We start from the raw sequence: 26037 nt of genomic DNA, 5'->3' as shown, positions 1-26037 counted from the left end.
CTTAAAAGCAAACGGTTCTTAACACATTGCAACATCCATTGCGATTAGTGGCATTCTCATAAGCACACTCAGGATAAAACAACCTAAGAGGTCCTTGAACAATTAATTACTTTATTCCTTCTGTTGACAGTAATTTGTGACCTTTTTACCTGACATTGTAATCTCACCTGAACTGTCATGCTTGAGCATTTTTTTCTGTTTGAATTCCCTACTGCTGTTGAAGCTCTGAGTTTCCCAAAGCAGCAGCCCCGTCCAGATGAGAAAAGCACTTATTTCTGCTGAGTTCACAGCCAGGAATTCTCATCCTAGACATCCCATCGTGCTAATAACTTTCCAAAATGGAACAAAAAGATTTTGCTGAACCCGTGTCACCTAAAATCTTGAGTGCATGCTTCAGTCTCAGCACATGCCTCGTTCGTCTGTGCTTAGAAGTCACATATCAAATTGCTTCAGTTACATTAACTCCACTGGAATGGCATATACTTAATATCAATCCTGCAGAGGACTTTCTGAACTTGGAGCTTTGAATTTTCAGCCGTTTCCATTATTTACTTTTCAGTGAGAGTTCTTTGCCCTTTGCCATTTTGATTTCCTGGGGTATTCCCTGCTAGGCTCATGTATGATGCTGCTCACCTGGCAAATTGTTTAACTTTGAAGCAGACTCTGACTCTGCACCTGAGTCAGTTTTCTCGTCTTTAAATTTTGGGCACAAGCTGCTTGCAATTGCTGCTTTATTTAAACTGTGAAGTAAGAAATCTTGAACAGAGCATTTATGTTTGTTTGTTGGGTTTTTGTTAGTTGTTTTTTGGTTTTTTTAAACTAATAATAATTAATCCAAGGAAACTGTGTTTATGTCTTATTTAATAAAAAATAGGGGAAGAAACCACTTACTACCTAGACAATTACCAAAATTCACATCAACTATTCAGGAAAGTGGAGCCACTGATGGGGTTATTATCAGGTTCTTTTAATACAATTTCACATATTTCTCATATTACTCTTTGGCTGGTAGATCATACTTTTTTACATTCTTTTGTCTAATCTCTGAATTCAGATTAGAAATTGGTATTTTTCTTCTCAAAGCAGAATCAGAAAGGCAACTTTTTAAAGACTACTTTGTGTGTGCTGGATATTTCTCTTGGAATGGTATTGTATTTACAAGTGTTTGTGTAGCACACATGCACACTAGCACACTCTGTTTATCCAGACAGACTTAAAAAAGGATAAAACTAGAAGCCTTTATTTATCCAAATAAATGTAAACTAGAGGAGTTAAGCATGGGAATCGCCTGTAATTGCCTACTGAAGTGCTAAAAATAGCTGCTTTTTGGAAACAGGAGAAGCCTTCACTGTCGAAAAAGTGGCAGTAACAGCTATCTACTATTAGCAAACGACTTTCTTTCCAAAAACTGAAGGACAGAGAGGGAGAAAAATCGTTTCTTTTCATACTTCACTGCAAGAACTGGACAAAATATAGACCAAAAAGAACCTCCTGTCCCAGAAGTACATCATGTTAGTCAGCCTGATCCTGTGCATAAATACCTTGTGTGAACTTCATCGTTATCACCATCTCTAGTTACAGAACTTAAACTGGAGCAGATTATCAAAACATTACAGGATCTAAAGTAATTTCCAAGTATGATCATTAATCACCCGTGCAAAGTCTAATTGCATACTGAGCTCTCTTCATTGTTCCATTAAGACAGGTACTTTATCTTAATTAGAGCTACTGCTTCAAAAATTAACACTAAAAACAATTTAAAATGTCCTACTGGAACAAACATTTTATTCTCTCACCTCCTAACTCCATTCAGCTTCTCTGATGTGGAAAAAAAAAGCATGAAAGACTGGTCAGATTTCTAACTTCTCCCACCATTAGGTATTTGCTAATACACACAATTTTTTTTCTGCTAGAAATATTCTTACTGATTGATTCTATATATAGAAAGTCTCAAGGGTAAGAGTCTTTGTGCTTCATGCTGTACTAGCATTTGCAGAGAGACCTGGAAAATTTGATCTAAATTTTTACATATTTACTCTACTAAAGAATTTTTTAACTTCCTGTGGTGAAGACAAATGTAAAAGTGATGTAATGACACTTCATGTTTGCTGTCTTTTAGAAACACTTCAGATAGAACAACAGCCACAAACGTATTATCACTTCCTCCCATCTCAGTGAGGCGAATATCAGAGTTTAAGAGACACAAAACACACAAAAACATCAGCTCCTGCCAAATCAAATATCTGTTTCTTACTGAAACAGAAATGAGTGCTTTCAATTTACAGCATTGTTTTAGTCCCACTGGTGATACCACAGCCAAGACTAGTAAACCTATGGAAGCACTTTCTACCTAGAAGTTCCATCAGAATACTTCTGTATACCTGCTAGCAACAGAAAAAACAATGATCTGGAAAAAAATGCTGTAGATAGCACATGCTTTTTAGGGGAATGAAGAGGAGGTGAGAAAAAAGTCTGGAATATCAAGAAACAAGCAGAACGGACCAATTCAATTTCCAATCAAACTGTATGTATTCTTGAAATATTACCTGTAATCAGCAAGCCAGAGTTTCACAAACTTATTCTTTATTTCAGTAGTGAATTGTTTAAATGTAGCAAAATGAGAGATCAACCATTCATTTAGACAACAAAATTTTAAAGCAAATTCATAGTCTTGAGAGTTTTCAGAAAATTCATACAGTAGCAAAAATTAGGACCAGTCAGGAAGGCTCTAAGAGGATATATTCCATTACATGGTACAGAACTCATTTCATAATGGTTTTCCGTTGCAAAAATTAAGGTACACCAAATGTATGTAATGTTCTAAAGAAGTGAACCAGACTTCACAGAGATTTTGTTAACAGAAAGAAGTGAGGTTTCAATAACTAAAACTGATATATTCAAGATGGATTCCCAAGTACTTTTAAGTTGATGGGTGTGTTCCCACCAATATTCCCAGAAGAATAGAGATGAGGGAGGAGAAGGAATAGAGAAGGAAACCTTCAGCTTTGGTAACCAGGGAGATAGTTATAAGACATACCAAACCTCAGAATTTAACGTGTCTAACTTACAGATAAGGTATGGAAATAATATCTTCAACATAAGTTTACTTGATGGCAAGTCTCAATCTGTTTACTGGGAATTTTCATCTTGGTTTTTTATATCTTGTATCTGTATGTGGTACAAAGGAGTACTGATGCTACCACCTTAGCCTAATAGCATTTAAAATATTGCTGAATTTCATGTCTTTAAAAAAGTAAAAGCAGTTAATTTCTCACAACGAATGCCAGAAAAAGAGTAGTGAATGATAAATCTAAGGTAGAATCTCTATGTAAAAAGGCAGCAGATGTTCATTGTTAAGCAATACATCTGGCAGCAGTTGCCTACCCAATCTGGATATCTGTTCCCAGTAAAGTGGCAAAATAAATGTGGTGACTTCTTATGGACAAATCTATGAGAAATCAGGTTCCACTAGTTTTGCTGCTGAGAGAGTAACACATTAAAACGATTCAGAGTATTAACAGTATCTTTCACTAAGTTGTTCAGCCACAAAAGACTAATAGACTATGTGCATACAGCAAGATGTAGGTTTCAAAACACTGTGCCCTTAATTTTCTTAGGCGACATCTGATTCTTTTTATATACAGCCCAAAATACAGAGACAGAAACACTAAATAGTTTGGGTTGGAAGGGACCTTTAAGGATCATAATAGCCAGGAATATCTTCCAATATACCAGGTTTCTCAAAGCCCCATCCTGACCTAACCTTAACAGCCTTCCAGGGGTGGGGCATCCACACCTTCTCTGGGCAACCTGTGCCAGTGCCTCACTGTGACGGTGTTCACAGGGGTTCTTGGATGAGGTAAGAGACTAGGATCTGACTCCATGTTTCAGAAGGTTTGATTTATTATTTCATTATATATATTACATTAAAACTATACTAAAAGAACAGAAGAAAAGGATCTCATCAGAAGGCCAGCTAAGAATAGAATAGGAAAGAATGATAATAAAGCTTCTGTCTCGGACAGAGAGTCCGAGCCAGCTGACTGTGATTGGCCATTAATTACAAACAACCAACATGAGCCAATCAGAGATCCACCTGTTGCATTCCACAGCAGCAGATAACCACTGTTTACATTTTGCTCCTGAGGCCTCCCAGCTTCTCAGGAGGAAAAATCCTAAGGAAAGGATTTTTCATGAAAAGATGTCTGCGACATCTCACCAACTTCACAGTAAAAAACTTCTTCCCCTATGTATCTAAACCTACCTTATTTGAGTTCAAAACCTGTTGTCCTATCACTACAGGCCTTGGTAAATAGTCTTTCTTCATCTTCCTTGTAGGCCCCCCCTAAAATACTTAAAGGTTGCAATATGGTCCCCCAGAGCCTTCCCTTCTCCAGACTGAACAACTCCAACTCTCTCAGCCAATCTACAGCCAGCCCCCTGATCAATTTAGTGACTCTCCTCTGGACTTGCTCCAGCAAGGAGGATGTCCTGTCTTTCCTGTGCCAGGACCCTAGAACTGGATGCAGCATTCCAGGTAGGGTTTCATAAGAGCAGAGAGGCAGAATCACCTCCCTCAGCCTGCTGGCCATGCTGTTTTGGATGCAACCCAGGACCCAGTGGGCTTTCTGGGCTGTAAGTACACATTTACAGTTCTTGTCCAATTTTTCAGAATGGGCAGTACCATACTTAAACCCTTCCAAAATCCTTGAAAATCTACTCTGATTTGGGTATCATGCAATTCTGGTAAGCCATGCATCCTGTTTCTGACTAACTTCTACTTTCTCTTAAGTTAGACTGGAAGAATTCTTGCTTATCTTCCTTGGGCATATTAACCCATTCTCTTAGGACTGCAGTTACTCCAAGTGCTGCCATTATGTTTGCACAATGTAACCCGATGTTTAAAATCTCAGTAAATTGCCCCAGCTACTTATCAGAGACAGCAATGTGGGCCCATGTGCTCATTTAAATGGCTAAGCCAGACTCAGTCTGTATGACGCCCATACTGTGACTCATCACCTACTTTCTCAAGAGAGGAATGACTACTGTGCTGCAAATGCAGTCAGGACTGCAGAATATTTCCTCTGTTGCCTTGCAACTGTCTATACTGATTCGTCAGAGGAGAAATAGATCTTGGCATTTGGGTCCTGTTTGTTGTAACTATCATTCTAACTGACTGGACTTGTACATAATGAGCAATAAGGAAGGTAAGATGCAAGTCCTAAGTTCTGGTACAACAAAGCCTTACCTCTCCAAATATACCCACTTCAAAAGATCTCAGCATTTCCTGTGTTCTCTACAATGCAGCTCAATCTGACTAGGTGGAAGTTTTATTCCACAAGTAAATAGACATTGAACTGATATTTCTAACAGTAGGAAACTTAAAGCGATTAATGCAGTAAGACTGGAAGGACTGATTTGGTAAAACTTTGGATTTGTATTGACACAGCTGAGAAAAAAAGATACAGCACATTATCAAACAGTAATTTAAAGGCATATGAATTTACGTGTAACAGCCTACATAGAAATCTTGAAGTCCAGGCAGAGATAAAGTGCATGCAGATGAAGTAGGCCATTCACATTTTTAAAGATGTCTTTCAAAGAGCTATGTGACCTCTTAATCAATTTTCTCTTCTTGGAAATTGTCTGCATCTTCCAGGTAATCTTCAAGATTATTGTATCTCTGTGAATGAAATAAAATTTGTACAATTTATCCATATTTAATAACTGTATTATGTAGACACTGCTTTTCTTGTTCAACACATGACCAAGCATGCCAATAACAATTTAGAGGCTATATCTAAAAGCATACTAAATGCACTTGTACCACAAATTTTCTTAAAATAGTTCATGAAGTGGTTCTGAACAGTTAAAAGTTCTTCAGTGTAAACAGAATTCTAAAATACTCTTGCTGTGCCTCATGTACATCTTTCCCATCTTTCCAAGTTACAGCTCAAGTTTGTTACGTTGCTGCTCTTAAATGAAACAGGGGCCAGCCCACCACAGCCCAGAGATCACACAGCTGTCAAAAAGCTTCATGTCAAAAGCTGATACAAACTCTGTGTGAGCACAGCAGCAGACCACTGCTTTAAACACTGGGTCAGGAGAAATGGGGGAATGGTTGAACTGAGTTGTATTATTGATGAAAAGTAACTCAGAACTGATCCATTAAATCAGACATTTTATCTGAACTTACTTTCATCTGCTTGGAAAAGAATACAGGGAATAACAATCATACCTTCTGAATCCACTCAGTCTCTTCCAAGTGGCTGAAAAGCCGCTCTACAGTGTCTTTGACTGGTTCATCCTCAACACCATCCAATTCAACAACGGAGCTGCAATCCATGTATAACTTGTACTTGAAGTGTTTCAAGTTGTGATAAACTCTTGTACGATTTGCACACACCGTACCAACCTTCAAAACCTAGGCCAGAGCAAACAAAACATTCCCTTGGATAGAACCATATTTATCTTTACAATATTCAGAATTGGTGGGCTAATCTAGTAAGATTTAACCAGTCAGCCCAGGAAATTGTTTGGAATAATGAAATAAACAGAATGACACTACATGCATAAAATTAGCACAAACCCATGTAGTTTTCACAGCCACAGCAGAAAGATTTTTGAGCAAGCAGGCAGCCAGCAAATCCAAGCAATGGCAGCTTATCAGTGCTGTCTTCTTGCAAACACAATCATGTTTGTAATTGGTTGTATCTTTCCTATCTCCTGGTGGAACTTTGTTACAAAATCACCAACACTTTAGACAACCATCATATTGTGAAAGCAGAGGAAGAGGAATTATTTGCTTACTGAGGAATTATTTGCTTACTTTTGCTTAATATGTAAGTACTTCCTAGGGAGAAGAAATACCAGTTTTAACGTTTTGTAGACTGAATAATATTCAACATTTCTTCAAGAAATACATATAAACATATATAGGCATACACCTCACAGCACTTAATAAATGGAGAGGCTGAACTTCAAAAAAATGAAATCTGAACTTGAAGCTTTATACAATACAAACATTAATCTGCAACTGTCTGGGAGAAATAGCTAAGCTATGATGGTGCAGAAAATAAAATCTCTGCATCTCCCAGTTATTACCAGTTTTACCTCTATGATTTTCATGCAGAAAAGATGGAACTGACTTATTTCACAGTTTTTTTACAGCAGTATTTATAGGTAACCAAATGGTAAAATGTGCCTGCTTTGAGCCGATGTCTTGTGACACCTTCCCATAACAAGTATGTAAATGGTTAAAGTTCTCTGCATTAGTAATGCAAGCTACCTACAATTGCATCGTTGTTTTACATCACATGCAGATATATATAGATATATATATAGATATATAAGAATCAACTAAATTTTAAGCAAGACTATTTCTTCTGAGTCACAAAAGCGACACCTTTTATTGCTAATAATCCAAACACTCTCAAATTACAAGCAGGTTAAGCTTTATTTAATATTTACAATTCACATTTTCAGGGAGCTTTTCTGAATGCATGACCAAATGTTTGCATCTGTGAGCATCTGAGTTCCCCAGACCACCTGACCTACCTGTGCAACCTAGCACTAGCTCTATCTGCCAACAATGAAAGTGACAGAAAAGTGCATTTTTAAAGATTATGTAAATGGAATTTATATGTGTTTGTTATAGATTCTCCGAACTATATGATTATATCTTAATTTCTTAAACATATTAATCAGCAGCTCAGTGGATATCATCAGGCATAGTATCAGTTAAGTCAAAAGAGACACACTCACTTAAAAGCACATTTGATCTGACCTACACTAAATTGTTATTAACTGAAATTTTAAACATTTTGAGATAAAAATGCCTATTACTATATTTTAAGTCTCTACGGATCACGTAAATGTTGTACCTATATAGAGCTCCATTTTCTAATATCCCCAAAACTGAAAAACTAAGGCTTGTGTTTGGTGCTGCAGGTGCTTCTTAAGTGCAAGACCTACCAACTAATGCTGAGCCTTGATTAATTCAAATTTCCAGAAGCACCATTTCAAATACTGCAGCAATGAAGAACTGAGCTGCAGTGCTTCGTAGAGCATTACACAACTTTTCAAGTATCCCAAGCAATGAGGTGTGGCATTTGGAACATTATGTGATATAAAATAGGAGATACCATCTTACATCAAACTGGTGGCCCAGTTTTCTCCCTTGTGACAACAGCTAGCAGGAGATATGTAGGAAGTTAGTACAAGATCCAGCACAAACATTAGAATGATCGTAAGACTGCTGTACATTTTCTGGCAGTCAAGAGTTAAGATCGTCTGTATCATCCCAAATACCATGTCCCATAGTGTGAAAGAACCTTCCCCAAGAACCTGTCTAAATTGTTTTGGGACCCAATAGTATTTTTCCCTTCCAAAATATCCTGTGGCAGTGAGTTTCATAGCTTATTTATGTGAGACTTGGAGAAATGCCAAAGGCAAATAGCTAAATATCGTATAAATGCAACTATGTATTGTGTTTTTAAGCAAGAAAGATAGTCTAAAAATACAATGCTATTTCAGAATGCAGCTTTGGAAAGAATCTCAGTACTGTACTCTAATTTTTTCCCCTCACAGTTCTCAGTCCCTCTGTGTTAATGCTTAACTTATCTACTCAAGCTGGCCCTATCAGCCAAAGTTGTGTTAAATCACTTTGTATGGAATGTAGGAGCATGGCTGGACAATAGCACAACATGTAGTGACTGAATCCATGTCCTCTAAAGCCTGTTTATAAACAGAACACCAAGACTGAGAGTAGAAAACAGTTTATAATCCAGGTGACATAAGGAGCAAGGAAGTGTGGGGGACACTTATATCTCTAAACCTTGTGACTCTCCCTGATCAGGGGGAAATGAGAATTGGCACCTAAACAGTGAACAATCACTGCAAGCCTAAGCAAAATTGGAACAGCTGTTTCTCTTCTCTGTCTACTGGCAAAGCAGAATACTTCAGAGATGAGAGAAAAGGAAAGTTTTATGCAGAAGAAAGAGGTTGGAGGTCTGTTTTTGTTCTCTTCACATCCACTTTTCTCAGGTATTTTCAAACAAATCTATAGAAAATAGTCCAACTACATGTTTCTGTTCAATCTGATCTGTCACTGCTGAACTGCCTTCTCTATCAGTCAATTAGGCTTGTGAAATGGCAGTTTTATGCAGCTCCATGAGCCTCTTTTTCTTTTATATTTTTTTCTAAATTGGCAGGACAAGTTGCTCAATGAATTGCCAGCAGAGCTTTAAAGACAACTTGAGAAAAGTACTTTTAGCAGTCTAAACTGCAGGTCACCATAAGAACACAAATGTTGCATTACAAGACACTATAAAAAATGACTGGAAAGTGCTCAATTACTATCTCTCCTGAGCCTCCTTAACAGCCACTGAGCTATACTGAGCAGGCACATAGCAGACGTCTGCAGATGCTGGTGTACACAGGGTAAAAAGCTCTCATTTTGTACTGCTAAGCCGAAGAGGACAAAAATGAACTAGCAATTTAGTTCAGTATTCCATAGGATATTTCAAGTTTTTTCCAAAGTGAAAAATAGCCAACACTTTATGCAGGACAACATTTGGTCAGCAGTGAGGGAACTGCTACTGTTATTTCCACAGTTAAGCTGAAAGTTAGGTAAAGATTAAATTCTTGTGCTAGTTCACGAATTATTTCTGTTAGGTTAGGTAAGGCACACACTTCCCATGAAAACTGAGTATTTTTAAATTAGTGATCTGTATGTAAGGAAGAATGCCTATGACAGACTGCAGTATCAGTGCTGAGATGATTGCAAAGGACTTACTGTTTTCCTCCAATAAACAGGATTAAAAAGGGGAAAAGCATTGCTAGAAAAGCCTAGCTTTCTTGACTATCATGCACATACATACTTTTCAAAACAGAATACTAGCAACTGCTGCTCAGAAGGGTCTGTAATATAAGAAAAACTCTGTCAAATATTTACAAGCTCCTGCATTACATGTAGAGCCTGTATGATGACAAAATGATAATCATGGTGACAGCTCTCAATCTGTAAATTGAAGAATTTGCAAACACCCAAACAATACAGGTTTGAGCTTCAGTAAGTTATACTTCCTGTTTGGCAGGGGCTTCACTTTATTTTTACTTAAGAAATCCTATTATACCTCATTACCAAATATACTTAAAAAACCCCTGCTTCTGAAACTTTTTTATTTTCAACAAATACTGTGAGGAACTTCAGCTGTGTTCAAAAATTCTTTTACACTCACAATTAAAATACCATCTGTGTCTCCTGAAAGGGAAGAAAGGCAGAACTTGGATATCAGCTTGGTAAAACAACTGTAGTGATATTTTATTCTTGACAAATCAAATGCTTTGAATTTATCATAAGAGGTCATGAATTGCATTACTGAAGGTCATATGCATACCTAAAAATCATAACAATTATGTGTAGCTGTAATTTTGAAGGGAAGATCTCTAAATATTAGAAATACCCAGGTTCTTGAGAGTCAAAGTTTTCAAAAGCCTCAACTGTGAAAAAAACTGTATTAGGCTATTATTAAATTATTTTAGGTGACTTATTAAATCACCTAAAATGACTGCCTAATGGAACATTATGTAACAACATGAAAGATGCCTTTTAGTTAAAAAAAATCTAATCCAATATGTTCTAGAAATGACAACTGAGGGAAAAATAGATGGAAGACTACCTAAATGGAAGTGTTCTCTAGTTTGGGCAAGTAATTCTGATAATGCAGTAATGGGGAAAAGGCTCTAATAAAATGTATTGATGTAGCTAGGAACAAGTTTTCTTGAAAGCAGATCAGCAAATGTAAATGCATCTGAGATGCCAAGATAATTTGTCCTGACTGAATAGCTACATGGGAAATAGCAGATGTGGGAAAAACATCTGAAGAATGAAGCAATAAATTTTGACAAGGTCACACTTGGACTGCTAGAATGACCATTGCACTGTTTCACTCAGTGTTTGAACCTAGAGCAAACAAGAACTGCTGGCGTGCACGTGGACCCTCCAAGTGCTAGAGGCAGAGCAGGCACAGAATTAGTAAACCCAGCAACCCAATGCTGAACAAACCTTACCTGCACCAAAATAGAAAACACAATCAATCATACAATGGCAATGATTGTCTCTCATACGGAAAGCTACTTTTACAGCATTTCTGACCACCAATCAATGCAAGATTCCTGCTGGGAAAGTCTTAGGGGCATTACAGGCACACACAAAAGTAAAGGAAGGGCTTTTTCATTAAGGGGTAGATGTGGGGAGGAAACAGCACAAGGGTCATTGTGATGCAGGCAAAACCAAAGGTCATAGAAAAACATCTGATTTATTTTGCTGATAAAAGAAAAACTTAAAAATAAAACTGAAAAATATAGTGCTGAAATTACCTGTTTATCACCTGACATGAAGTCATCCACTTCCAAAGTTTTACTATTATAAAGCCTTCCAGAGAGCAACACATTGAACTTACACCACCGCTTCAGCTCACAGGCCTGACAAGACATATTTTTTGCACTTTGCAAGCTTATGCGAACATCTGGGTAACAATCCACACGCTCCTGAAAAAAAGATTCTAAATAACATTAAAGAACCTCTGTAAACTGAACGATGCCTCTAAGAGGCTGCTGAGTACTCTGTACTCACACAAAATCAGTCCAAGAGAAATGAAACAAAATTTCATTATTACAGTGATCATTAAATCATCACACCCATGACACTAATTCTCTTCAGATAATATACATACAACAACTAATTGCTCTATACTGACATATTTTTTGTAGTAGTAGAAAGTTCTTGATGAACATACTGTTTACCTTTTTGTGGGAGGAGGAAAAAAATCTTATTAGAACATCTAGCAAGTGACAAAAAAATCCTCAAATGACAGCTGCTGAAGTTAGCAAGAGACACATTCAGGTAGCTGAGAACAGATTCTGTTCTGCTACCTGAATGTTTGTCTGGTTATCAACATGTAAAATATTTCTGATATTTATATAAGCACCAAAACAAATTATTTAAGTTAAAGAACAATAGCTGCCATTAAAAAGGAAATATAGTGATTGTTGCACCTTTACAGAGAATTTCAGCATTCAAAGTAGAATCTACATACCTTGTATCGATCCTTCCAGCGACTTCTACAGATTAGGTTCTCAAGACGAGGCTGAATGAAGCGGTCATCCAAATAATGAAGTGAGAGCAGCATCTCCTGTGCATACTTCTTTTGTCTTGTTCCATCTGTTCAGTGAGAATCATCACTAATATGTTGACCACCCTACGTTGTACAAGCTCTTTAGATAAAATTTTCAAGGACATTATGCTTCTGCATACTAAGAATTATGAATGATTTTACTAAACTGTCATTGAATACATTTGCTACTGTTACCCATAAAAGTGATCCATGCAATCCATGCATCTTGCTAAATATTTAATTATTTAAAAGGGGTAAAAGAATAAACTCTACAATCAAGCCAAAAGCTCTCATCCCAAATGGAGATCCATTCACTCAGTCCTATTTAAAACAACAGAAAAGGAGGGAGCATGTGGGGGAATGTCATGCTTTTCAACCAACCTGTTTAAGTTGTTTGAAATGTATAATTAAAGTGGTTGGAATCCATGATAACAAACTGCTCTGAGCTACTTCAGAGCAGAAATTTTGACAACTGTCTTTGTCACTTAGAAAGATCACAGAGAAACTGACCTTTACACTTCACTAGCACAGTCAGATGCCTTGAGTTAGCATAGGTACTTCCAAATATTCAAGCAAAATAAATAAAAAAGCATGAGGGTGAGTAAAACTACCACTATTACTGTTTCCCAAATACATGCTGGACTCCAGGAATTAAACAGGACTTCCCTAGATAGAGGCCAATGCACACTGCCCTGGAACCTCAGTGTGTACAGACATAAAACTTAGTTCAGCTACCCTCCCATACCTTCTAGCAAAACTGTTATCCAAAAAAAGGCAGACCTGAGAAGGACCACTGGCTATCCAGCTTTCTATATAAACATAGTTAATTATCATTATAGCCACCATAATTGCAATTAACTGCTTTTCCATATTCACTTTACACACATATTTGCAGTATGACCTTGAAGAGGCTGTGCTAGACAAAATCGCTCCAAATAAAAAGTGTGAACTCCAATACTATAGTACCTGTTCTTGAGAAAACTAATGAAGAGATTCACTTCCATTAACTCAGAACAATCCATTCTACATTACAAAAATATATTTTTGTAATGCTAGGCTATGTTCATACAATGTTCATGTACAACCTCCAGCTCACCCACAGAGCTCATTTACTTCCAGCAACTTGGCAGTAAATTGTTACATTTTATTGAGCAGATATCATTTGAATTAGAAGGAAGCTATTACAACATTAATCTGGCAGTGTTTACTTATTACTTTTCAAAGGCTTGTTTTTACTCGTTGAAACAAAACAAACCAAACACCTGAAAGAACTAGCAGTGGTAGATGAAAGACATTTTTTAGCTCCAAGAGTATACAGCCTTCTGAGGTCTGTGGTGTACTTCAGTTTCTGCATTCCCTCTAAATTCTTGATGACACCAAAACCTCCACTCTTGGCATTTTACTAATTCCTTCCATAATCTGACACTGAGAGTCCTCTCCTTAATCCCATCTTTGTAGGGCTTATGAAACTATGTATGAGGCTGTTATTCAGCCCCACTAGGCCAAATGCCAAGAAGCACTTCCTCAGAAAGAGTAAGACAAGTACTGACTGCAGCTGAAGCTTATTTATCTGATGTGTTAAAAAAAAAAGGGAGAAAAATTATATAGAGTCATCTCCATAACTAAAAGCCTTTATTATCTATCAAATTCCTAAGAAAAAAAGCTGTGAAGTACAAGAGATGTTGACAAACCAGCTGTCCTTGCAATGTTTTCATTGAGGTATCTGCTTTGAAACTAATTTGCTTTTCACGCTGGACAGGCTACTACTGATTAGGAACACAGAAACACATTCCTACATCTCAAGAAGGTATTTCAAGCCTTCTGTGCTCAACAATTAAGTCTACACATTTTTCCAAGATTACTTTATCATTTTCAGATAGAGACCCTCTGCTCTCCCCTACCAAAGTTATATAGCAGGAAAATCACAGATTTCAGGACCCTCAGTTCTATAATCAGGAAAAACACCCTTCCCTAGAACAAATGGCTTTGTATAACTTCAAATGCACTAATATATTATTTAAAGAAATTTACTTACCATATAATGAGCTCAGAAAAGTGTCATCAATTGCATTTATGAGGAAAGCCTTTACTATTCTTTTGAAATGTACATAATGATCACAGCGAGATACTGGGAAGAAAGCAATACAACCAAAATTTACCAAAAGAAGGGAAAAAAAGGTCACGTTAGAAGTCCTGTAAGAAGAATTCTTCTCCAGTATTGTAAGTTTATAGTTTTAAAATTATTTAACTATAGATTTAGAAATAATTTCAATGCACAACATACACACCCACAGGATTTTGCCTTAAAATTGTGTTTCTTATCCCAATGTTCCTACAGAATTTTAGCATTCTAAAGTCACATGTTCTTCCAGCAAGAAGAGTCCACAGTAAGACCTAGAAACACTAAGAGAAGTGAAGAATTTGTTCTACAAATCACAGAAAATAATATAAGTCAGAGAAGACCAAGCTTATGTTGTGGTCATGGGTTTTTTGCTTGCGCTTTGCTTGTTGTGTTATTTTTTTTCTTTCAAATACAATTCTGCTGAGGTCTTCTCTGGGGAAGGAATACCACAAATGCTTGTGACTACCTACAACTATCACTGACTGTCCAGTCACTACATACGTACTTCTGAACAACAAAATATGGAAGAAAATAACTTGAATAAGGTTTTGCTTCAAATCTCTCTGCTCCATCCAGAAACTGGTTTTCCTAAAAGAACAACTTGCAGAGTTTTCTTGCTCTGTATTGTGGAGAGCTTTTTGGATAATTGGCTAGCTGAGAAAGGCCACTTTGATGTGATACCGTTGGATAAGGATAGGGGAAACAAGCTGGGGATTAAGTAATCAGTGTCCAATCACTGAAAAGGGTCATGGTGACCTTTGCTGCAACATGAAGATGGGGGAGAAAATCTTTTGCCGGAAAAATGAAGATAGCCTAGGTAGAATAGCTACAAGAATGTAAACATAGAAACAAAATAATCATTAGAGCATAGAAGTAGGTGTGGTTGATTTAAGTGTGTTTTAACCAATAATGAGCTCAGCTTTTGCAATATGTGTAAGCTTCATTAACACCAATATAAATATGTGTGAGTTATCAATAAACTTCGAAATTTGTTGTTCACGCATATTGTGTGCTGCATTTCCTCCACCGTTCACGACACTGTATAATTCAGCAGAGATTGGCCAGTGAAGTCAGAAACCCCTCTAGAGCTCTGGTCCCAAGTCTTACCACCACAGAATAAAAATACATTAAAAACCCCAAAACAAAACAGAAAAACAATGAAACAAAAACAAAAAAAAAATCCAAAGCCTCAAACCCAAAGCAAGAACAGAATTTGGACAGATTAACATAGCTGCTGTTAGCATAAACCACAAGATTGTAGGATGAAGGATGATGCCTTCAGGTCTCCACAGGAATTAATGCATCATAGGCAGTCTACTTCATCCTAAATCAGACCAACTGAAAAAAAAAAATTGTGCAATAAGGTATCACTTTCTTCCTTCCAACTTATACCCTCTCTTTAATTAAATATTTAAAGACTGCAAAAGTTTACTGTGGAAATCAGAATCCTTTCATAATAAATTGAAAGCTTTCAGGTATCTGCTTTAAAATGTCATATCCTATTCCTTAGCATTTGTATTTAGCACATTAATTTTTATTACAGTACTATGAGCTAGTTATACATGAAAAATTATCACTAATTTTGATCTTACACTGTGGGATGTAGTGTGCCAGCAGCTTGCTGCTTGATGGATTTGGTTGCTTTTGATGTGGCTGATTTTCATTCTTCACATGCTCTGTGTTGTCAAAGTCATCACCATCTTCGTTTTCCTCTTCCTCTATTATAAAATCTTTCATGCTGTCACTATCAGTTTCACTGCCTTCTGATGGTGTGAGGGGCAACTGACAGAATGGTTCCTCTTCTATTGCTGCTTCACCATTAGAATCCTAATTAAATTTTAAAAAGTACTTCAAACACAAGAATTTTCAGTATTTGCACAGACAAAATGCTACATACACCAGCTAAGATGTTTGACCATCTAAAAACACCATTTGTTCAATTAACAAGAAAGCACACATTTCCAAAAAAATACATAAGACACCATTGTACTAGACAACAATTACTTTCAGCTTTAAATTAGCCATTTCCATGTATCTCCCTTCAGTCCACTTCTAGGAATTAAGCTAACAGATCTATAAGACTGACTCTAAGACTCTAATACTTCAGCAAGTATTCTGCTTCCTGATAAAAATAACGTGATAGATTATCAGCAGTTAATAGTTATCCAGTTAATGTGACTGTTAAAATATTACAGAACTACTAATTTGTCATGCATTCAAACGCAAAAAATCCAACTGATTTGTACCTCTTTAACCTTTCCTGAGATTTTTTTTCTGGGGGGGGGGGGATTTCCTCCAATTAAATTTCAAAGATAAAACCCTGACCTCACAATTTGCACTGCTGCAGGATCTCCGCGCTGTGCTTTTTCTTACAAGTTCCTTCAATTTTGTAAGGACATTCTGTTTCCTGCTAGTAGAAACATTTTCTGTAGGGCATGTTTTATCAGGCTGCTGTTCTTCACAACTCTCATCGTCATCCATTATACAGCGGCGTTTGGCAGAAACCTTTCTAACAAGTATGTCACTGCCCTCGCTTTCATCGCTGTCGTACATGACAGAGGTGCTCAACCTCTTGCGCTTCCCAGGCACGACGCACTCATCGTCACCATCTTCTGCTACTTCCCCACAGCGGTCTTTCCCCTCCGGATCCGAAGGACTGCGCTCCACAGCGGCCGGACCGTTCTCATCTATTTCACTTTCGGATGTGGCAGACTCCTCCTCCTCCTCAGAGGTGGCTGAGGACTCGTCATTGCTGTCCAGCAGTATGAGCGCCCTTCTAGTGCGTCTCCAATCGACTCGGGATCTGGGTGATGCCAGTTGTGTCTTATTTCTTGTTTCGTACCTTTTGACAGCTGTTTTTACCCCCATCGGAAAGCTGTAGCAACACACCTAAATATAAACCGGCAGAACAAAGCACTTGTTACACTGTGCTATTCAAAGGGAGGGAAATACAAAAGGGACTACATTTTGCTTCGCATGCTCATAACTTAGCAGCACCATCATGAGACTCACCGGGAAACCGGCACCGAACAGCACTCAGCGCGCACAGCAACTTCTCCAGAGGCTACACCTCGCTCAGGATGCGCAGAAGCGCCCGCGGCCGGCGTGGCTGCAGGGAGAAAGGATTTGGGTCTGGGGAGCCGCTCCCGCTCCCGGGGCCGGCTCCCGCTCCGGGACCGTTCGGAGCCGCTCCCGAGCCTCGGGACACCCCGGCTCGCGCGCCGCCGTTTCCCGCCGCGCGCCGCCTCAGCCGCCCAGCGCGGGCTCCCGCCCCCTCCACTGCTTCACGCACCGCGATTGGCCGCCGCGCCTGTCACTCATCCGGCCGCGATGTTTACGGAAGTGCGGTCACACCGCGGAGGGGGTCGGGAGGCGGGTTTGTTTGCTTGCTTTCGCGCGCAGTGGCTGGTGACGTAGAGGTAGCGAGTTCGAGTCCTGCCTCGGCGCCCTCCCTGTGCCTCACCCGGAGGCCTCAGGCATTGCTGTCGTGTGGTGCTTTAATTGTTTGTGCCCGTCCTCGGGGCATCCCCGAGAAAAGTCTGCGTGGGCTTGTGGGGTACGGCAGCTCCGCAGCGGGGCTGGCAGGGGCCGGCCTGGTCTGAGGCCTCCTCTCCACCACAGGAGCTTCCCTCAGCAGCCGTGGGAGCAAACTCGGTGGGTTTGTGAGGGGTGCCTGAGGGAGCTGGGTGTGTTTGACCTGTGTTATGAATAAGAAGCTTGACTAGGCCAATATTCAAGCAGCAATCAATTTATTATTTAATATGGTAAAGTATGAGCAATACAGCGCTGGGTAGAGTGGGGGAAGTTTTCCCTCCAACTGCACACCGATAATTGATGGTTGCAGGTATTTATAGGGTACTCATCAGTTTTTTTCAACAGTTTCTATTTCCAATTTTTACTCATCAGCAATTTTTATTCCAAATTATTACTTCACAATTCTATACACTATTGTGATTTTAATTTCTCAGGATGTATTTTCAAAGGAGTATCCCCAGATGGTGATGGTCCAGTTTCCGAAAGAGGAAAGACGAATCCCATCTGGTGGAGTCCAGCTCCCCAGATGTGGGTCCACCTTTTAATTGCAGAGACTATAAATCTCATAACAGTGATGTCCAGCTTCCCTTTGGTCGAAACCATAAATCCTTGAGGTGATGTTCATCTTCCTTTCTCAAACTGTTTTTCTCTGCTTCAATAAAGTGTGAGATAAGCATATTTCCTATATATATGTATTCCAAAGCTATAGTTTCAAGGATACAAGTAATATTCTAAAATTATACTACCAAAGGTTATTATTGCAGAGCTTTTTTATGGATTAAATGCAAGCAAAAAGCAACATCCTTAACACCTTAATTCCAATGCTCTTAAATCAACCAGTGTTAATTGCAAACAAAAGATAGGTTCAAAGGCCTTTTTCCATGCTTTATTTTCAGCAGTTATTATTAGAATTCACAACTATCCCATTATCGATGTCCACACATTTCGCATTTGCAAGTACACACTTCGCCTGTTTGTACCTGACACGGAACGCAGCTTTGCATCTCACACCTGGAGAAAAGTGGGCTCGGGATGGTCTTATCGTTCTCTACCACTGCCTGAAAGGAGGGCGTAGCAAGGATGGGACAAGAGGAAATGGCCTCAAGTTGGCCAGGGGAGGTTTAGGTTGTACATTGAGCAAAAATTCTTCTCTGAAAGGAGCAGGCTGCCCGGGGAAGTGGTGAAGTTGCCATCCCTGGAACTGTTCAAAAGGCGTGTAGGTACAGCACTTGAGGACAGGTTTTAATGGTGAACATGGTGGTAGTGCTAGGCTGGTGGTCAGGCTTGATTATTCTAAAGGTCTTTTCCAGCCTTAACGATTCTATGGCTCTGTGAATAATGAGCTTCTGCTGGTTTTCTGCATAAAGCATCTTTGAATAGGATGCTGGATGCTGTTCAGAGCTAATAAGCTTAGAGATGCATTTTAATAACAAGATTCATGTCTTAAATTTTCTCTGCTTTGCTTGGTCTGTGGCAGAAAACTGCTTATACCTTGGAACTCATTCTGCTGATATACTTTGGTACTCTTTTAACAAGGTCTTGTAATTGCTTCCACATATTTATTTAAAAATAGCTGCTAACAAAACCATAAGGAGAGAAAATCCTAGAAAGGAAAGACAGTTATTTCTCATCTTATTTACATAATGAATTTGATATGGTGAAAAGTGTGTACAGGTGTGTTGAATTCCCACCAAAATGTTTATATTGAAAGGATTATAATGGTTATAATTCAAGGATTATATTGCATTAGGGGATTTATAGCCTGCGCTGACATTTCTTTTAATTGCTTTACATGTAAAGCCAGTATGTGGATTTTCACATAAATATATGGATCAGAGTTTACCCATGATTTATTATTTTCTCTAAAGTGTGGTGAAAGTCAGCATTTTAGGGCGCTGCTCTGTCCCTGGTCTCCATCATATTTCTTGCTTCCAACGTCGCCACCTTGTGACAAAAGGCATAAAGGAATCCTGGTGGTTTTACTCCTGTAGTACAGTGGACAGAAATAACGTAATTCCAATGAAAATATTGTATGGAACTAAAGAAAATATCTAGTAAATATGGGGTTTTTTCCTACTTCAGTGACATGAAGAGTTTCACTTATGAATACGGACGTCTGAAGGACAGCAAGAAGTTTTTACTATTCACAATACTTATATCCTGATGATTTTTTAGGTGAGTCCCAGTCCCAGGGGAGTTGACAGCATGGGGTCATGTGCGACCTTAGATTTTAGTAGCAGAATTCAGTCAAAAGACAGAAGTTTTCCATACAGACAAATTTTTATCAAAACTCCTCTCTAAGTATCTTAATATGTTCTGTACACATTAAGCAAACTCATTTGTCTCATAGAAAATAAATGCAGTTGATTTTCTTGTGTACCATAGTATTTTTCCTGACTTTGTGCAGTTACTATGCCATGTGATGGCAGCAGCATCTCCCCAGTACAGAGTTTTATATTTTACCAGGGTATTCCAGTCCCCTATGATTTTAGATAATAGCAAAATTATTATATTGAAACCTTTATTTTAAGTCGCAGCCCCCAGTAACCCCTTCTGTTGTTGGCTGCTTTAGCCACTGAGTATTTGCTTTGCTGCTTCCCAGCTGGTCTGTTAGTTGTCTGGCTGTTGCTGTGTTCACACTGCAGTTTCTGTGGAGCTTTAGCTCTTCTGGAGTTCAGTGATGTCCAGGGTTATATGAACATTCCTCCCACAGAACAGACCCTTCCTGCTTGGGGTATTCTCCTTTCCCTAAGGTAAGCAATGGGAAGCTCAGAGCCCGCAGTTCCCAGGGACTGTTTCCTGCAGCAGTGCAGCATTTGCAAACACCCCATGACTCCCAGGCATACTGAGCATTAGGCTGGCTCATGCCCAACTGGAAAAAAGAAAAAAACCAAAACAAATAAAACATCTTAAAAAGCTCTTTTTGACTTTTAAGCTTATGAAGAGGTTCAGTCTGGCTGGGACTGGCACAGGCACCAAAGTTGCTCTTGCTCTCTGACAGATTGCAATAGCTCAACAGCGTGCTGAAGCAGAAGTGGCAAACCACCTCTGAGTTTGACAAGACGTTTAGGCAGTGGCACCCAGGACACTGAGCTTTAATGCTTTTGAAATAAATTTTCAGCATTGCAGTTCCTTAGAAGGGATTTTTTACTGGTCAACAGCTTACATCACCAGGGACTCCCTGTCCCTTCACCAAATGCACTGTTCAATCCATTTATGTAATGCATTAAATAGAGACATAAATTAACCACACAGTAACAGTTTCATCACCAGAAAGAGCTGCTAGCACTCATTGGGAGGTCTCCAAGTAAGACTATGCCTGAAGTGTAGAAATTGAATGTAAGGTTGTCTTCTTTTCATTTTTTAAATTCTTTTATTCTTTCTCTCTGTCTTCCTTGAACTCAACCTCCTGCAGAGTACATGAAGAGCATATTATAGGGGACTCTCTATCTTGCATTTCTCTGCCTCCTATTTCTTGTCAATGGAAGACCATCTCCCTAATTTTAGGGAGAATCCCTGCAAATGGTAGGCCTCCCCAAAAGCCCTTTTAGATGCTGGCTGACTTTGACCTGATTCTTGTCATTTTTTGTTATCACTCTGTAGTCAGTAGCAACAGATAAATTGACTTCAATTATTACATTTTTTTAAGTGAAAACATTTTAAGATTCAATTTTCAAGAACATACTATTTTAAAGAACATACATCTCCATTTAGAAGAAGTATGTTTCCAAAAAAAGTTTTAAAAGTTTCCTGGAGCACAGTTTTCATAGTAATTCTAAAGCACCCCCGTCCCTCCCGCTTTTATGAATAGTACAACTTTTCTCAGAGACTGGAATTCATTTCTGCACAGAAGCCTTTTTAAGGAATTAAATGGGGTTTATGAGATCCTTAATCCTGATTCTGGCTTTTTGTGTGGTGTTGAATTTCATAGAAAGTGAATTTCAGACAAAAGAGACCAACAGAGTTAACATTTAATCTCTTTTTGAAACACTGAGAGCTTTCTGGTCTTGTGAGATTTTGAAATGATGTTTCATACACAAAAGTTTTCTTTGTGAGTCTTGTAAGCTGGATCATGATTACTAGATGACTTGCATGATGTGGTCAGCAGTGCCTTTGGGAACTCTCATCCCTGCTATTTAAAAGACCTAATAGTTGATAACGTGTAGTTTACCTTGCCCTTTGTATATGTAAGGTAAAATCTTTTATCTTCAGTGCCTGAAGTATATACAGTCTAATGGTAGGAGGGTACAAGGCTCCATGTAGTTAAGGTTTGTTATTATGATTTGAAGATCACCTCTCTTTTGATCAGTTTCACTCAAGTAAAACTCAGTTTATTATATTTTCACTGCCTTAAGATTGCAGAAATACCTAGGTCTTTCAAAGACACATAGAGTATGAATTACATCCTTCTGTGTTGAAGTAAGAGACTGGGGAATAAATAGGATTTGATGTTTAACTGGTGCTGATATAAGGGTGAGGAATTCCTACAAAATCCTGGAGAGATTGTTTGAATGACCTCAACATTTAGATAATGCTGGCTGTAACTCAATCACGTTGATGTGCTGAATTTTGAGCAAGAGCAAACCAAGGCATAACTTACTTGCATCCCCAGGAACTATGTAATGAAGCTCAGCAGTTTTGTACATTGAGGGGTGGGGTATTTCATCCTACTTTCAGAGTTTTTCACCTTCATTTTAATATTTCCTGGAGAATTTACTTTGACTTTTGTGTGGCTTATTTTCTCTTGGTCACAAGTCAAACATAAACTCTTGGCAGCATTTCTCTAGCAGGAGGTAGGGTCTTTTGCCAGGAGGAATGTGATGAATCATGGTGCGTGACCGGAATAGCCGGGCTGTTAAAATTGCTGAGAGTTGATGGAGTTCCACCCACAGAACTGTGCTTAGGTACTTGAATATGTTTGATCTGTGGCAGCAGAAACAAGAGACTCTGAGAATGAACTGTAGTGGCAAAAGCATTCATTTGCTTGTTAGTGCATGTGCACTAACTTCTTACCATGCTATATACCAGAGTCTCTGCACCTGCAAAAGCCTTTCAGCTTTAACTTAGCCTTCATTTTTGGCCTGGGTAGATGAATGGCTATTAAAAGCCTTCCTTTGTGTTTGCATTGCATTATAGATATAAAAAGTAAGTATTTAAACTCTAATGAAGAGAACACCTGCCTGGTTAACCCAAGCTGCATGTACTGCAAAGAGGATACCAAAATATACACAAACAAACTGACATCCCTACATTTCTTACTGTGTACATTTCTAACTTAATTGAGGGAATGAAGGTGACATAACCCTGCTTGTAAGGAGGTGCAGTTTACATATTCTATCTGTAAAGGTTAGAAATCTGTTAAATCATTTGCGTAACAGCAAAGTCAGAATAAAGGATTGTTTCATCCCAGGGCTGATGGTGGTTCTCCCAGATTTACTGTCTGAGTAAAGCACCTTTCATGTGTAGGTGTTATTTCTGCTCAGATCGTTGGCAAAAGGAAGAGGTACAGGTGTCAGGACAATTGCAGACAGCTAGAATTTAGAGTCTTAACCTGCTCCAGTGGAGCCAACAACAGAAGTTCAGCTGACTTCAGCCATGCAGATTCAGACCCTGAAAGATCAACACAGGAAAAAGATGTGTGAAAAGGTATACAAGAGAAAAAGAGAAAGCAGGTTTCCATGGGTGTTTTTCAAAATAGATACATACTTTAAAATGTAATTTTAATTCTAGATTTACATGTTTCAACCATATGAAAAATGTAGATCACATGGAGAGTTCTTTCATTGTTAAAATATTTAAAAGAGAAGATGGATTTTCACTTTACATATTCATCTCTGAAATTCTTTAATTTTTCTTACTATTGTGAAATTTGCACATCTGCTTTGGTTCAGTATTCTCCCAGCCTTCCCTGATACTCTTTTGTATCTGCTTACCACTGGCCTGTTGCACAGCAATACTGAATTTAGAAGGCTTATTTTTCATTGTTAAAATCTGTGACTCTTTCAGCATAATTGGGGTTATATATACAAAATAACAGTATTAACAACATGTATTATGTATCAAAAGTACCCAAAAACAAACGGTAGACAGACAAGACAGACACAAATGCTAGTACCTGGTAAGTAATCAAATGTGTTCCTAAGCACAAGTCCTTTGTAAGTACAAGAACTTCTTGTTTTCTTAACAAGCTATGTTCATCCAATGTCCTTAGCATAGATATGGTCTTTGTAGACGCCAGATGGTGCAGTGGGGTTTTTCCTCACCCTAACTCTGTATTTAAAGTTTACCATTCTCTCTACTCTGTGCTTGTTCTGTCCCTCCAGAAATAGCCTTTGAGTTCACACAAGCCCAGTTTACATGGCGCTGAGGTTGGGATGTGGTCTCTGGTAAGCCAAAAGGAAAAGCCAAATGAAAGAGTGTTACACAAACCTCCTGTCTTGAAATTCTGCCTAGAAATTATCAAAACCACAGACAAGTAGACAGAGCACAGGATCTCAGCTGCTGAGGTCATCCACTTCCTTTGAGATTATTATAGATCAGAAGTATTCAAACCTCTACTACCTTTCTCCACACATTCAAGGAGTATGTAGTCCAGAATAGCAGCATTTGTAGCAAGGTGAAATGGGCCTGAAAGAAAGAAAGCCATTTACTAAGTAAGCAGTCCCAGACTGAATTGCCCCTGAACACTATGAATGATGAAATAATTTGGTCATGTGAAAGACCTCAAAGACCTGTGCCCTTAGAGGTCTGGGCTAGATTTTTATCTTAGATTTCTTAGGCTAATGTAGTTTCTCAGTTCCTTTCCCATGACTTTTCTATTTCTGATGTTATCTAAGCATATGTGACATACTTTCCCATTCAGATCTAGGGGTACATAGTTCATTAACTGGTGTCTTATACTTTAGCCATACAACATGCTTAGGGATTGCCATGGCAACTTTTTAATCACATGGGGATATTGGGGGAGGGAAAGAAAGTTCTTGGTAGGGAGTGTTGGTAAAGTTGCTTTTATTAGATATGGATGTTTGCCAGTAGCTTAACTTTAAAACTAGTGCTGACTGTAATTTTCATTTGTTATAAGACTTTTGCATTCCCCTCCCCCTCTTGACTTTTGTGTAATTTGGCTTATTAAAAAAAAAATTATTATTCTTTATATTTTTCTTTTAAACATGATTATTTTTCTTTATATTCAAATAAAAGGTTTAAACAACTTATTTCTGTCTGAAATCTCTCTATCCTGCCAATATATTGGTTATATAACCAATTGTGAGCAAAACTGGTCACAATGAAAAATTTACTTGAGCTTTCTGTGATTGGTTATACCAAACACTTTGGAATTTCTTACATTTGGATGTAATAAGATGCAATGATAGAGATTTTTGCCTTCACATAAGGTGCCTCCTTCAGTAATAGCACATAACATATTTTGAGATGATGCTTTTCTTACAGTATTCATTTTTTAAATTTCCATTAAACTTAAGTACCCCCACACTTCAAGCTGGTAAAATGGTGGTTAAAATGGCATGTTAAATTCCAAGCATCACATTTACAAACTGCTTAATATTGTTTGAAAACAGAAGAGTGCAGAGCAGAACTCTAGAATACAATTGTACGACTGCTGGTTCTCTGTTTTGCCCACATACCTTGTGCAGCTCAAACCACAGTGGCCTGATGTTAGCTGCTCTCAGGGGAGGCACAGAAGGGGTGTTTCAGTTTCCACTCACTGTTGCTGTTCTGAGTGGTCATTACTTGTGTTAGAGAAGAACCTATCAGCTCAGATGTAGTCCTGCACTGTTGATTATTGTGAAAAGATGGTTTCTGTTCCTTTGAACGTATGATTTAAGGATGAAGAGACAGAGAGTGGATAATGGGAAACAAAAAAAGAACAGAGGGAGACAGCCAGTTATTTATGATTGCAATGACAAGTGGAGGTCACAGAACCACAGTTTTGTAAACAACATGAATCAAATCTCAGAGAACTTTGGAATTTGATTGTTGTTTTGGCTGAAAACATATCTGTGGCCTTAAGTTATTAAATAATTCCCTTCTTCCTCTAACAGTGCCAGGCAAGTAGGACCACGGGCAGTTATCTCAGCATTTTAGCTGGGAAGCTGAAGAAAGTAAAAGAAGTCAGAGAAGCACCTAAAAACTTAATACAGACAGGAGACCACTACTGTGCTTATTAAAAAAAAATCAGGCAAA

At 38.4% G+C, this 26037-nt stretch overlaps 1 protein-coding gene across 1 annotated transcript; it reads right to left on the bottom strand.

Moving 5' to 3' along the window:
- Positions 1–2220: 2220 nt before the first annotated feature.
- Positions 2221–17567, bottom strand: CCDC82 (coiled-coil domain containing 82). The gene is made up of 8 exons (XM_071432731.1): positions 17314–17567; positions 16627–17190; positions 15894–16128; positions 14215–14307; positions 12102–12226; positions 11383–11553; positions 6239–6424; positions 2221–5683 (listed from the first exon to the last, which is right to left on the bottom strand). The coding sequence occupies exons 2-8, from the start codon at positions 17167–17169 to the stop codon at positions 5618–5620; spliced, it is 1419 nt and encodes a 472-aa protein (XP_071288832.1). The 5' UTR covers positions 17170–17190; positions 17314–17567; the 3' UTR covers positions 2221–5617.
- Between the last annotated feature and the right edge of the window lie 8470 nt (positions 17568–26037).

This window comes from Agelaius tricolor, unplaced genomic scaffold (genome assembly GCF_023055355.1).
Source record: "Agelaius tricolor isolate 1412-34295 unplaced genomic scaffold, bAgeTri1.0.p SCAF_9, whole genome shotgun sequence".
Lineage (NCBI taxonomy): Eukaryota > Metazoa > Chordata > Aves > Passeriformes > Icteridae > Agelaius > Agelaius tricolor.
The sequence above is the reverse complement of the archived record's forward strand: the minus strand, read 5'-3'. Positions and strand labels throughout refer to the sequence as shown.

Coding starts and splice junctions, on each gene's coding strand:
- CCDC82 (XM_071432731.1), bottom strand. CDS start 17,169: ATGGGGGTAAAAACAGCTGTCAAAAGGTACGAAACAAGAAATAAGACA. Junction 16,129..16,626: donor GCAGCAGTGCAAATTGTGAG/GTCAGGGTTTTA, acceptor AAATTTAATTAG/GATTCTAATGGTGAAGCAGC. Junction 5,684..6,238: donor AGACTGAGTGGATTCAGAAG/GTATGATTGTTA, acceptor TTTCATTCACAG/AGATACAATAATCTTGAAGA.